Source organism: Otolemur garnettii, unplaced genomic scaffold (assembly GCF_000181295.1).
Source record: "Otolemur garnettii isolate 467f Iridium unplaced genomic scaffold, OtoGar3 scaffold00075, whole genome shotgun sequence".
Taxonomy (NCBI): Eukaryota; Metazoa; Chordata; class Mammalia; order Primates; family Galagidae; genus Otolemur; species Otolemur garnettii.
The window spans coordinates 9,477,856-9,491,846 of record NW_003852470.1 but is presented as its reverse complement, the minus strand read 5'-3'; the positions used below and the strand labels follow the sequence as shown (position 1 = coordinate 9,491,846).

At 44.6% G+C, this 13,991-nt stretch overlaps 1 protein-coding gene across 1 annotated transcript in view; it reads right to left on the bottom strand.

Moving 5' to 3' along the window:
* Positions 1-10,448: 10,448 nt before the first annotated feature.
* Positions 10,449-13,991, bottom strand: part of CUZD1 (CUB and zona pellucida like domains 1) — an 11,602-nt gene continuing 8,059 nt past the window's right edge. Inside the window, exons 7-9 of the mRNA XM_003794086.2 lie at positions 12,953-13,344; positions 11,926-12,194; positions 10,449-10,704 (exon numbers count right to left, since the gene is read on the bottom strand). Coding sequence (XP_003794134.1) covers positions 10,532-10,704; positions 11,926-12,194; positions 12,953-13,344 — 834 coding nt within the window. The 3' untranslated portion in view covers positions 10,449-10,531. The remainder of the gene's footprint in view (positions 10,705-11,925; positions 12,195-12,952; positions 13,345-13,991) is intronic.

Genomic DNA, 13,991 nt, shown 5'->3' with positions numbered 1-13,991 from the left:
CTTCCTTCTGTCTGGAGTAGTACTTCCTTATACTTGTCCCAAGTTTACCCTACATCCCAAGGAGTTATGGAATTCTAAGATTTGGTGAACAAGTCTGAGTTCACCTTGTCTGTGCCATGCTTAGTTTTTAATAGGAAAGGAAATCAACAGGATTGTCGCCATTGCTTTTACCCCCACTTAGATGTTGCCTTGTTTTGCAAACACATGAGGCCCCAGTAGGAAAGTTGTCAGCGTCCCCTGAATTCAGACTCTGTTTATCATACAGAGAGCCCAGTAGCGTGAGTCTGTGCTCGGGTGTTGGCCCTGGGGTACTGTCCTGCCTCACTTCTGAGCGGGAAAAGCCTTTGGTAGCTGCTAACTACACCCTTCCCAGCCTAAGTTCCCAGTGTATCCCGTGCTTAGGGAAGGACACAAGCCAGAGTTCATACACATGACAGTGTTTATAGCCTTGGAAGCCCTGTGTTTAGTAACACCATTCTCTTGCTCCAGTAAACCTTGGTGTTGACAGTACCCGTGTTCTGGACACTACTCCACGAATGCCAGACTCCAGGTCCATCAGGAGACCCTGGGCTCCCCTTTCTTTTTCCCTGGAGTATTCTCCCACTGTCGTACTCCAGCTGTCATAGTGAAATAAGCCTGTCTTTCCTCTCCACTTCAAGTTTAACTCCCGGCTACATCACCCTTTTGCAATGTTTAAGCACAGTTGACCTTTGTTTTCCATCCTTCCCTCCTCACCAGGTTCAGCCAACGCTGTTGTACCTGAGGGAAAAGGTAAAGTCTCCTCCCTTGCTGGGTCAGAGGCTGAGGCTGCTGAAAGGGGGGTTAGGAGAGCAGCAGAGCGGGAAAGAAAGGCTGGCAGTGAAGGGGGAGCAGCTTCTGTGTTTCCACTGAGATCTCTTGAGTTACATCCCCTGTCTGGGCTTTAGCAGGTTGGGCAAGAAGCCCCTGTGTGCCCAGGCTCCCTCCCCCTTTGCTACCTCTTTCTCCAATTTACCATCATCCGCAGGCCCAGACAGACAGTGCTCAGGTGCAGGGGTTCTCAGTGTGGGAATTGAGCTATCCATGGGCTAGCTATCCCTGGGAACGTGGGCTCTTCCTGGGGACATAGTGGGATTTCAAAGCCTTTTTAGAAAAGGCTGGATATAGGACTGCCCCTGTGCCTCAAGGAGTAGGGCACCGGCCCCAACCCAGCCCTGGCCAAAAAAAAAACTGCAAGAAAAGGCTGGATATAAATAAAGTCAATGAAAGGCAAGTCAAGAGCGGAGGTGTGGGGGTGGGGTGTACACACACCCTGCTGTACATGCCCAGTGCACCAGGTCCTCTTTGTGAGGCCCTCTCCATCTCCCCCTCCTGCAGCCCAGCTCTCCTGCTTGCCTCACCTCTTCCAAGCCACCATTGACCGAGGCTACCTCCTGAGGCTGGGCTACTCCTCCTGGGACATCCACTTAAACGATGAGCTGTGTCGCCCCCAGATCACGGGGCGCTACCTGATCTTTAACATTCCCTATGGCCGCTGTGGCACCATCCAGCAGGTAAGAAACTGCTGGTGCTGGTACCGTTGGAGGCCAAGGAGTGAGGTTTGGGAAATTCAACCAAACCTGCATTGGGACAGAGGAAGGACACAGCCATGACTTCAATTCTGAGTTTGGTGAGATCACTAAATTGTCTGCAACTTTCCTTCCTTTGGGGAATTTGAGATACACAATAGCAAGTGCTGAGTGCTGATAGCTGGTAGATGTGTGGATGGATGGATGCATGGATGGATGGGTGGATAATATTCCCTTAACCCCCAAAGCAAGGCATTTTTCACAACATGCTTCTTGACTGAGCATTAGTGCATACCTACCGTGTGTACGGTATGGTGCTGGCCATGGGGAAGGACAGATTGTCCATCTGACTCTGTTTCTAACCAGGTAGCTGCATTCTAGCTTTACAGTCTATAAAGAAAACCTTAAGACATTTGTGAAGAATAAAATATATAATGTTTGTTTAATTTTCCTTAACCATCTGTGTATTTCACAAAAGGGTGGAACTGAAGTCAAGGAAACAGGAATACCAGAAATAGAGGGAGAGCTTGTAACCACAGTGTCTTTCTTCTTGGTGTATTTAACAATGTAACTTGTTCCTAAACAAGATCCCCACATCACTCCTCTAGTCCATTCCCTTCCTATGTAGATACACACTCAAAACCCAAGGAACCCTTGACATTGTTGGAGGTTGAATTCACTCACGTTTTGTCCATTCAGCGGAGCAAACCATAGTCACTCCTATTATTTTTCCTCTGAAAACTCTACTTTTTGCCTCAGAGGTTTCTTCCCCAGGATCCATTCCAGAAGGCCCCCTCTTGGAGGAGGGCACCCCAGGGAGCTTTGGGGCTATCAGGGAAGACCCTGCGAATTTCCTTGCTGGCCCTGGCCAGACTAGTTCCTCCAGAAAACTCCACACACTGACCACATTGCTCGGGACACAGCAGGTCAGAAACCCCATGGGCTGACAGACATTCCCAGGCCACTGGTGAGGGAAACACTGTCACCAAAGGTCCTGAGTCAGTGCATGAGCACCCAGCCATCCTGTTGGGAAGGAGACAGCAGCCACAAGGTGGGCAGGCCCCGCCCCATGGCTCTTAATTCAGGACAAGAGAGACGGGCACGCCACACTGAACAACGGCAAAGGAGAGTCCTTGTTACAGCAGAAAGTGTTAAGAAAACAGTAAAACAAGGGAGGGAGTTGAAGAGTGATTTGGGTGGAAGGAAAGCTACATTGGAAAGGGCGGGAATAAGGGCCAGCCAGTCTGACAAGGGGATCAGCTGGGCAGAGATGGTGCGGTGGTGGGATGGGGGCAGCTAGCACAGAGGAGGGACTGGAGGCGGGAAGCCCAAGGCAGCTTGGAAGTGGGGGGCACTGTGTGGCCAGGAAGTTTGCCTTTATTCCACGTGTGTGTTCTCAAAGACAAAGCTGCGTGACCCCTAAAGGTGGAGGGAAGATAGATATTGGCTCTTAGGTAGAAAAAAGTAAGATCTTTCTTAATGGACCAAACACAGATACACACAGCACATAAAAAGTATATTTGTTATATTAAAACTCCATAGTGGGGGCTGGGGAGATGGCAGAGTGAATAGGAAGGATGTTTGCAAAGGCTCCTTAGGAGGACCACAGTGGACAAAAGGTTCAGAAACGCTGCTCTAAGTGACAGTCAGTCCTTGGAGGGTTGCAAATCCTTGGAGGGTTGCAAGAATGTCTCAGGATCTCAGTCTCATGAGCCCAGGCTTCCTCTGGGTGTCTACACAGAGTGTGGGAAGGAGGCGGTGAGAGGTGGAGGGAAGGCCGTGGATTCCAGCACCCCTTTAGCCCTGCAGGCCATGTGGCATCTGAAGGCCGCAGGCCAGCCTACAGCTCACATGGAGCCACAACTGGCCTGGAGTCGAGGGCAGGGAAGAGACCATAGAGGGAGCTGAGCCCCAGAACTTGAGGGGTGGCCTGCAGGAGCCCAAGGGGACCACACATGTGTAGGAATTCATCAGAAAGGGAGCTCCAAGGAAGGAAGGGGGCGTCTGGCTCACCCCCGGAGCTCCCTGTGTGCACCTCACACATCAGGCCTCTTTGGCGTTAAGTTACCATGGGGAGCTCCCTGCCCTGCCATGAGGGTGGGGGGTGGGGGGAGCAGGGGCTTGCCTGGGAGCTGGCAGACTGCCCACCAGCTCTCCTCTTGCCCTTGCAGGAGCACCTGGGCTCCCTCAGCTACTCTAACTCCATCAGAGGCCGGATTCGGGGCCACCCTGGTCGCGTTATCGTGCGGCACAGAGTGCCCGAGCTCAAGTTCACCTGCAGGGCAGGTGGCCCTGCTGCGGTTGAAGTCATTCATGGGGCTGATGCCCCAACAGAGAACGCCAACTACGAAGTGTCGGTCGCGTTCCTCCAGTCACCCGGGCCCCAGCAGGTGGGAAGCATGGCGCCATACTATGCCAGCCAGGGGAAAGAGGTCTTCCTCCAAGCCACCCTCCATAGCCTCGACCCCAACCTGATGCTCTTCGTGGATACCTGTGTGGCTTCTCCAGATCCCAGTGACTTTACAACCAGCAAGTACGATTTGATCCAGCACGGGTAAGGAAAATGGAAGGCCCTGGGGTTGACGGCTGTATCTGCATGGCGTTTCTTCAGGGAGCCTGTGGAGTCTCCCCTGGTATTCCTAAATCAGAACTCCATACAAGTCCTCACCATGCCCCAGAGGCAGAATGCATGCCCTTGCCGACCCCTGGCCCAGGTGGGGACAAACAGTTATAGGCAGCCTGCACAACCTCCATTGAATCCCCAGCTGCTCTGCTGTTACAGTTTAGACATTAAGGATTATTATGTCTTCCCGAAGGACCGACCCTTGTCTGGTTGTATCATGCCCCTCTTCATCCCTAGTAATTACTCTGCCTCTGAAGTTTGTTTTCCTGGAATTACTACAGGGATTCCAGCTTTCTTTTGATTGATGACAGCATGGTATATCTATCTCAATCTCTTTACTTTTAATTGATTTGTGTTTAAAGTAAGTTTTCTGTAGGCAACATTTAGATGGGTCTTTTTTTACATCTACTCTTTTTTAAATCTATTTCTCTAAATTTGTATATTTAACCATTCATATTTAATGTGATCATCGATGTGGCTGAATTTAAATCTACCCTCCTGGTAGCTGTTTTCTATCCCTGCATGTGTTGTTTCTCCCCACACGCCTCGTGCCATCAAGCATTTTATACGATTGCCTTTTATCCCTTTTCAATGCATCTTTTATACTTAGTTCCTTAACCTTTTTGATGATTGTCCTAGAGTTTACAATATACATTTTTAAATAACCTAAGTTCACCTTCAGTAATTTCTCCTTTGGAAAAAATAAAACAGGCCTTCTGAAGAGTTCTAACTAGAATTAAATTACCTTACTTTGTTTTTATTGTGTCCTATTTTGCTGTTTTTGTTTTGGGGGGGGGGTTTGTTTTTGTTTTTGTTTTGCAGTTTTTGGCCAGGGCTGGGTTTGAACCCACCACCTCCAGTATATGGGGCCAGCGCCCTACTCCTTTGAGCCACAGGCACTGCCTGGAATAGTGGTTTCTGACTCATCATAGTTTTAAAAAAAAGTATTAAAGAAAGAGTGGAGTGCCAGGTGTGGTGGCTCATGCTGTAATCTCAGCACTGTGGGAGGCTAAGGTGGGAGGATTGCTTGAGCTCAGGAGTTAGAGACTTGTCTGAGTGAGAGTGAGACCCCAACTCAGAGGGAAAAAAGAAAAAAGAAAAACCCAGCCAGGTGATGTGGCAAGCATCTGTAATCCCAGCGGCTTCAGGAGGCTGAGGCAGCAAGATGCCCACAGCCCAAGTCTGAGGTTGCAGTGAGCTGTGACGCCACTGCATCTGCTCAGGGCATAGGGCAGAACTGTTGCCTTGACCAGAAAAAAAAAAAAAGAGTGGGCAGTAGAAAGAACTCCATTTGTGTTTCAGAGGTCTGTGTCCACACCTGATTATCTGGGTCAAAGTGAATTCATACCATGCTTTAAGGTTAAATTTTTTGGCCTTGGGTTTTTCTCCCCATCAGGTGCATCAAAGACAATTCTTACGTCAACCTCCACTCTGGCCAGAAGAATGTGGTTCAGTTCAAGTTCAACGCCTTCAGCTTTCTTGACAGCTATGATGTGGTCTATGTGCAGTGTAAGATCGCCGTGTGCAAGGTGAGAGACTCCTCTCGCTGCTCCCAGGGCTGTGCAGGGCGGAGCAGGAGAAGTTTAGGTGCCTCGGAGGCCAAGGACGAGCAGACTGAACATTTCCAAACAGTGGGTCCGCTGGAGATCCACAAAGTAACTGCTCAAAGCAACACTCTTGTGTGATTTATCCATTTTCACAGGAACCTCCTAGAAATTAGAAAGCAAAGACTAATTTCTCTTATGTTTGACAAATCAAGTTTTCTACATAGAGACAAGTAAAAGAATCAGCTACAGGAGATGCTTCTCTAAGGTTTGTTACTAAATAAATCTTCTCTGATCACTAAACTTCTGAGGCAATTACTCTCTTTGTTTTGGCTAGAAATGCTGCAATTTTCTAATTCTTCACTATCAGGCACTGGATCATTGTCTAAAAATGTACAAAATGTTACAAAGAGAAGAGTTCTCTCTCTATACCCCATTGCCCATTTAAAGTTTTTTTTTTTTAAGTTTGATTTCTTGTTGTTTTGTTTTGTTTTTGGCTGGGGCTAGGTTTGAACCCACCACCTGCGGCATATGGGACTAGCACCCTACCCTTTTGAGCCACAGGTGCCACCCTAAGTTTGATTTCTTAATGATCAAGTGGATCTTGTTTCTGTCCTTCTGGAGGTGTAAGAATTTATTTTTAGATTTTGCCAAGAGTCTTATGAAAAACTGTCAGGATGCCACTGTCCTTTTTTTTATTTTTTAACTCTAATCCCTGGTTGGTGGAATCCAACATGTCATTTACTCATCCTACAAGCTTTAAGTGGTTTGTTTCAATGGGAATAAATTGGACCCAGGCTTTGTCGGGTTTGGTTCATAGGTTACAAAAGAGAAAGGCTGAAATACAATCATAAGAACCACATATCTGCGGTTTGAGCCACCAGGTGCTCATGTGGTCATGTGCTCAGTCTGTTTCCCAGATCCAAAAACATTCATGGAAACCAGAAAAGTACACACGAAACCTGAAAAGCAAATATGGAAAGATTAGCACATTCCAACATCCTCCAAGAAAAGGAGAGAACGCCTGTTTTAATCTCTCTTTGTACTTTAACAGAAGGAGACTTGTGCTAGACGCACAACTCTCAAAGTTGGCTTTAAAGAAAAATGCTTGCACATAGATTTTTATTTCTGTTTGTTAAGAAATGTCTAGTCGCAACATTTAAAAGAAAGGTCCCCATCTCTAAGAAATTGTTCCACTCTTTGTCAATAAATATCATGTACGAGATGGGACTGCAGTATCGTCAAGAGTCCCAAGGAGGAGATCAGAGTCTGGTGGAGCCTGGGAGCTAACCCTGATGTCCCCAGAGATGAAAATGATCCAAGGAAGATGGGGTCTCTGAGGGGGCACATCTCAGTTTTATTACAAACATGACTTTTCTGGTCAACTGTCTTGGTAAGATATACTGACATTTTGACATAAGAAGTTCCCTACTTATACATAGAAATTAATGAAATAAACGTGCTTTTTGCCCAATTTGGTGAAAAGGCTATCTTTTAAATCAAAGTTAATTATTTGTCCCTGAGTAGCTTCATCTTCAGTCACATGAAACAGTTTTAACATCTAGTGTCTATATCATGTAAGTGCTCCAAATGAATAAAGGAGTTTTTACAAGTTACTGTGGGCTGCCGAGTTTCTGCTCTTAAAAGTTCATCTGCCAATTTGCTCTACCTACCATAACAGGCTGAGAAAGTAGAGGCTAACGGCTATCAAAATCTAGCATTTTGTTACTTTCAATAAATCTCTAATGTGAAAAGTATTGATGGTGAAAGAACTAATGTTTTGATAAATAAGTTCAAGAAGAAGCACTACTCCCCAAATCCAGGTGATTCTTACAAACACTGAGGTTGGAAAGCCATGGCCACTGTTCAGCATCCCATATTCCATGGATCAAAATGCACTTAACAGGGAGAAGCCTACAGTTGGAAAACACCAAAGATGCAGCCAAAAAGATGCAAGAAATGCCTCCACTCTGTAGCCAAAGAACCAGCAAGGGGGAAACCAAGCCATGTAGGAAAGGTTTCCTTAAAAACTGTCCTACACTTGGCTCGGCACCTGTGGCTCAAGTGGCTAAGGCACCAGCCACATACACCTAAGGTGGCGGGTTCAAATCCCCAGCCCGGGCCCACCAAAAACAACAATGACGGCTGCAACCAAAAAATAGCTGGGCATTGTGGCGGGCGCCTGTGGTCCTAGCTACTTGGGAGGCTGAGGCAGGAGACTCGCTTGAGCCCAGGAGCTGAAGGTTGCTGTGAGCTATGATGCCACGGCACTCCACCCCAGGGGATAGCTTAAGGCTCTGTCTCAAAAAAAAAAACAAAAAAACTGTCCTACACCATGGGAAGCACTGTGGCTCCCCTCACTCCAGCCAGCAAAAGTTGACAATCTCTCACTTTCCCCCAGGACCTCTTCCTTCCCCTTCCCCTCACCAGGGTGGTGTCAGAGAAGGCAGCGTAGGGACTGGAATGCCCATCATCTCCAGGCAGTAGTAAAACTCTCACCTGCATCCCCCAGGTAAGGAGCCTGGTCTTCCATTTCCACCCTTATTTGGAAGGATAGAGGTCACCCTTTCACTCTTTGCTAATTGGAGGTGACCCAGTGGATGTTCACTCCTGCCCAGTAATAATGAGGGAACCCACCCCTTGAGGAGCAGAGGCCACGTGGGCAGCCTGGATTCCACTCCCTGCCCCTCCAGTTGGCATGTGCCTGGTATTCCATTGCCCATCCCTTTGTTTTTAGCCTTTCTGAAACACCATAGTAAGCACCTTGGTACCTCTTGAATACAACAAAGAGCTATATTTTGCTTTGTGCAACATTCTGAAATTCCTGCTCTTTTAGAAGGTGACTTACTGACTGCTCTGGAGTGAAACCCAGATGCACCCTCAAACGGAGTCCCTTGTTTTCCAAGCAGCTGCGTGTGTTGGTGATGGATGGCTCTCAGCACCACTGCTCTCCAGGAATTTCCTTCAGCTCAAGACAGCTGTCTTATCCAAGTTCACAGCTCCCCACCCCCGGGCAGCCCTCTATCAAAGACTGGCCCACAGAGGTATAGAAAGGTCTGAACACTATGCCTCAGTGGCGCGTGCAGCCAACCCAGCCCTGGGGGGTTGTCCACTTCATAGAGCACCGACTCCCTGTCTGGTCCTGCTCCCCTCCCATCTCACACACTCCCAGGAAGGCCCTGTACCCCAGCCTCTGTGTTAGTCCACTTCCAGGAACTCAACCTATGACAGGCAATACCTAATCTGTGGCCCAAGCAGATTAGGAGCAGATTCTACAATGGGACTTTGGAGCTAACAGTGAGGACTCATCACTAGTGGTAAGTGGACCTTCTTGTTTAACCCTCACCACACCCCCAGGTTATGGTAGTGCTGCCAGCCCCTACTTTAAATTGTAAACACCATGGCTGAAGGCGACCTGGCCAACATAACCCACAGGTAAGTGGGAAGAACTAGAACCCAGGCCAGCAGCTCCACATCTGGGACCGTCTATCACTTCTTCCCCTAAAGAGCACACTTACCAACAGCAGCACGCAGGAGCATGTCTCACGTCTCCACTACAAAGGATTTTTTGATCCATGGTAGTAATGATTTTTCCCTCTCTGGAGAGTCACAGTGTGTTCTTAGTGTCCCACTTCCATGCCTGGTGTGCCTCTGAAAACCTGCCAAGTTGGCCAACAGAAAATGGCCACTCAATCCCTGATGGGCAGCGACTGGCCCAGAGAATCATGCTGTTCTGAAGAACATGATGTGATTTGCCCACTCTGATTAAACTCATAGAAGGTTTGTGTTGGATTAAAAAAGAACTTTGCAGTAGTCCAATTTGGGCTGCATAGATGGAAATAGAGGCAAGTTACTGCATGAGGAGCATTTGGGAGATGTACATAGAGATACCAAAAAAATATGGGAAAGATGTGGTTTGATTTGGGGTGGGAAATATCAGTCGAGCCCCTAAGGACGTGTTCTGAGAGGTAGAAATTGTACCACATCCCTCGTGGGTTCCCTTCAGCATCCAGACAAGCAATACACGCTCACGGACGTAAACAGAACGTTCTGGAGTTTGGGAATGTGGTCACCTGTTTGGATTCATATGAGAACCTTAAACCGTGTGTGTGGTTCGTTGGTAAGGTGACGCTGTATAGTTCATCTACGATGATTAGATTCAGTGTTTGGCACGTGTAACATCAGCTCATCCTGAGGTCCGTACTCATAAGTGTTCAGCTCCATTACAGGGGAACCTGCACATGCGAACTGGCTACTCCTTGCAAGGGTGATTAACCTTTGGCTTTTGTGCTTGATGGTAAAAAGGAGGAGAAATGCTTTTATCTCATCACCCCAGAAATGGGATGCAGTTTCTCATTTCATAGTCACATTCTTCGATCCGAAAGTCTCTCCTGAAATGCTCAAGGTGCAACATGCTTTAAAGCAATGAGGCTGTGAACCCAGGAGGTTGCTATTCTCTCTCTCAAACTTAATAGTTTCAGAAATTCTGACTTCTGATGTTTTAAAAGGTAGCATATTTGCATCTAAAAAATAAACGAATCTAACTCTGAAGGCTACATAAGTAAAAATGACCCTTTCTTTTTCCCCTAAAATCTGGTTAAAATGTTTTATACTTATGATATGAGGTGCTTTAATTCACGTATATTTTGGTGCCTTTAGTCCTAAAATGAAAGCCAACTGACATATTGTTTATTCATTTCAGTCATCACGGTGACACGAGCGTCTGCATATCACTAATTCTTAATGTCCGTAGCCATGAGGTGCCACTTCCTCTGGCATCCAGGAGAAATGTGTCCCGCTTAGGGCGCGCCCATTAGTTAATGGTCCTGCAGCTTCTGGTATTTGTAGCCGGCCCGCTGATTTACAAAATGCCTCACTGTGACGGTGACCACAATCACCACATTCAGAGCTAGAACCAGGAACGAAAACAGGTGCAGACTGTTGAAGGGCTGCCTCTGAGTTTCTCCTGTGTGTGTTTGAGGCTGAAACTCTGTGGTTGGAAACAGGACGAAAATCATTTTTTAAAAAAGTGTTAGCATTACAAAATGTTGGTAACATTTATCATAAGCCTACACCTCCTATGAATCTTACACATGAATCAATAATGTATAATGCATGATGCCAGCACAATATAAAGGAACGATTATCCAATATTTGGATCAGTTTACATTTAATTTTGAATCTATTTGTTTCAAATGGTTAAAAAAGAACTTTGAATTAGTTTGGAATTAGTTTGGTTCCTTGATGTAAGATGAAGAACATGTGAATTCAAACACCACAGCCAAATGGCAATGCTGTTTCATGTATTAATGATCACTATTTCTCATAGTTTGAAAATACATTTGACAAGAGGAAAAAAGTGGTTTATCTTGAAATAGGAAAAAGATACTTTCTAATATGTATGATATATGCATTGTGACTTTCATTCACAAATTTTCTAATTTCAAACCAGTATCTATGGATACGCCACACAAGCCTCCTAGTGAATGTGTTTATAAAATTACTGAATTTTGGTTTGTGTTCTCCTATGTTTACTATGGAAATACTTTGCTACAAACCAGAACCATACGCTCCTTTACAGTGCTAATAATAATAAATAAAGACACAGGTCACAGGGTCCTTTAATGCCACTTACACCTAAGATAAATTTCTATAAATAGTTTTTGTTGCCTTAGAGCTTTTCTTAAGCCTTTTAATCATGGACTATCCTTTATGATTTGCCACTCTTTCCCATTTGACCAGGCAGATCCCTCGTTTCAGGCCTTTTAAAAGAAGCGGGGCTGTCCTGTGTTAAGATGATAGGTTCCTTGTTTTCCAAAAATAGACTTTTTTTTCAAATAAGCCATTGTGTGAGATCTGGTTCACTTTGTTTTACTCACTTAGGGGTTAAAACATTGCTTTTCATTTAGGCATCTGCTATGTCATCTATAATAAGTCAAGAAGCTAATGGAAACTGTTTTTAGAGATGAGGACATGACATTTATACTCAAAAGCCATGTAAATAATGTTGAATTTTCATCGTGTCATATGCTGACACTGTATGTGACATGAATATTATCAGTAGAAATGGATATTAATCCTGGGTGCTCATAACTTATTTGCTAAAACTTCTATAAATCTTTACACTGTACATGCTTAAGAACTGCCAGATTTGAATAGCGTTTTATGAGCCATGAGGTGTTCCCAGACCATGAAATAACTTTCCTCTTACCTGAATTACCACTTGCACTTCGATCCCTTTTCAGACGAATGGGTCCTATGATGGAATCAGTCTTCCACTTGTATGAAGAAATGTCTCGTTTTCTTCTGGAGACACAGCCTTGATTGCAGCGAGACTGGTGGTCACCACTGTCACATATCAAAACTTTACACTGCAGATACACGGAGCTCAGACTTCTCAAGAATTTAAAAGAATTAAACTGGAATCTTCCATAGTGCCCAAATAGGGGGTACACCTTACACGTCTCGTCACGACTACATCTGGAACAGAATTTATAAATATGTTCAGAAGATGCACAAGTTCATTCTTGTTGATACTAAAAAGAGACAACACAAAGGTTTCTCTGAACTAACTTGTGAATCCAAAAATCTCTCTGGAAAGACAAAGTCTCTAGTTCAGACTACCGTGAGCTAAGACTGTAAATCTGATTCCTGGGTGAGATAGATAGCCAGGTTCCTCCTGGCTGTATGCTTTTGATTCAGTGGTCCATGCAAATTAACTGGAAAAACCAACGCCTATGTATAGGAACACAAACACGCTTGTTATTAAGGGATCAGTGTGAATGATTAGTTAAAATCCATCAGTTTTTTTTTGGTGTTGGGGGAGGAAATTTTCTGTCACAGAAGAACTTTATACTTTTCCTTTTAAAATACCACATGTATTTTATTGACAGTATTATAATCTAAACCTGGCATACATGAAATAGTCTTCTGAGTTGTTGAAAATAACTGAAATATACAAAAACCTTTCTTGACATAAAATAAGTATGTTTCCACCAGCAAATATTTCATAAAGACACTTAAAATTCTATAGGGCATAAGTTGTATCTGTATAAATGTTTTAATTTAAATCATCTATAACCAGTATATAATATTTTATAAAATAATTAAATTAAATAAATTCCATGGTAGTTCTAGGAATAATTTTTAAATATAGGCACACACAAATTACTTTATTAAAATAACTATTACTCCTCAGAAAGAAATACCATACACACGTCAGTTGCGTCAATACATACCCACTCTTGATTAAGTCATAGGTTGGAGAGGCGAAGTCAGAAGTGGGAGAGGCTCTACAGGTATCGAGAAAAACCACCAGATTTGGATCTGAGGTGTGCAGACTGACTTGAACAAAAAGAGTCTGGTTCAAATCCACATAGTATGGTGACTCGAGGAGAGCCTTTTCAAATGAATTAGATTCAAAAAGAGCCATGGTTGTGTTATATTTTCCGAGTGCATTTTGATTTTGTATCACATCATCTTCTGTTACGTACATCATCTCCACAGTGGAATTGTGTTCCATTTCACATTTCACAATAATCTGGAGATGTTTCTGACGGGTGATCACTTCAGAAGTTGGGGATGCAAAAAAGGTGATTATATTGGTGTAGGTAATTGACTGATCTTCTACCTGAAGAGCAAGATGGAATTCAAAGTTTATGTTTTAAGTCCAGTTATCTTTTGGTTTTTTTGTTTCAAAATATTAAGGTGGTACCAATGTTTTAAGTGACGTGGATTGCTTTTATAATGCTTGAGTCCTAGCTATATGTAACACCTGCCACCCAAAAAGTGTTCACTATTCCCCTGAGGTAGGTTTTTGCCCCTGATCCCTGGTTGACTTTCACTGAGTTTTACTTCCCTCTGTGCACATGCCCGCTCTTTGGTTAGTCCCAATTTGATGGTCATCCAGTAATATTTTAGAATATAGATGTAAATAACATTTGCAGGTGGAGACACAGTTTTCTTAAATCACAAGATAACAGCGTTCATGTCAGAGTGCTATAAACCTTAAATGTGTTTCATTGAAGAAATATTCTGGCAAAGGGCGAAAGAATGAAATGAGAGATACAGCATGTGTTGGAAAGGCCTTAAGATAGAATTGGACTCCTGTCTTAAGTTTAAGTCCTTAATCCAGTGAGAATCTATCTTAGTTAATGGTGAAAGGTGTGGATCCAGTTTCAGTCTTCTACAGGTCCCCAGCCAGTTCGTCCAGCACCATTTGTTAAATAGGGAATCTTTTCCCCATTCAAAGTTTTTTATTGGTTTATCAAAGATGAG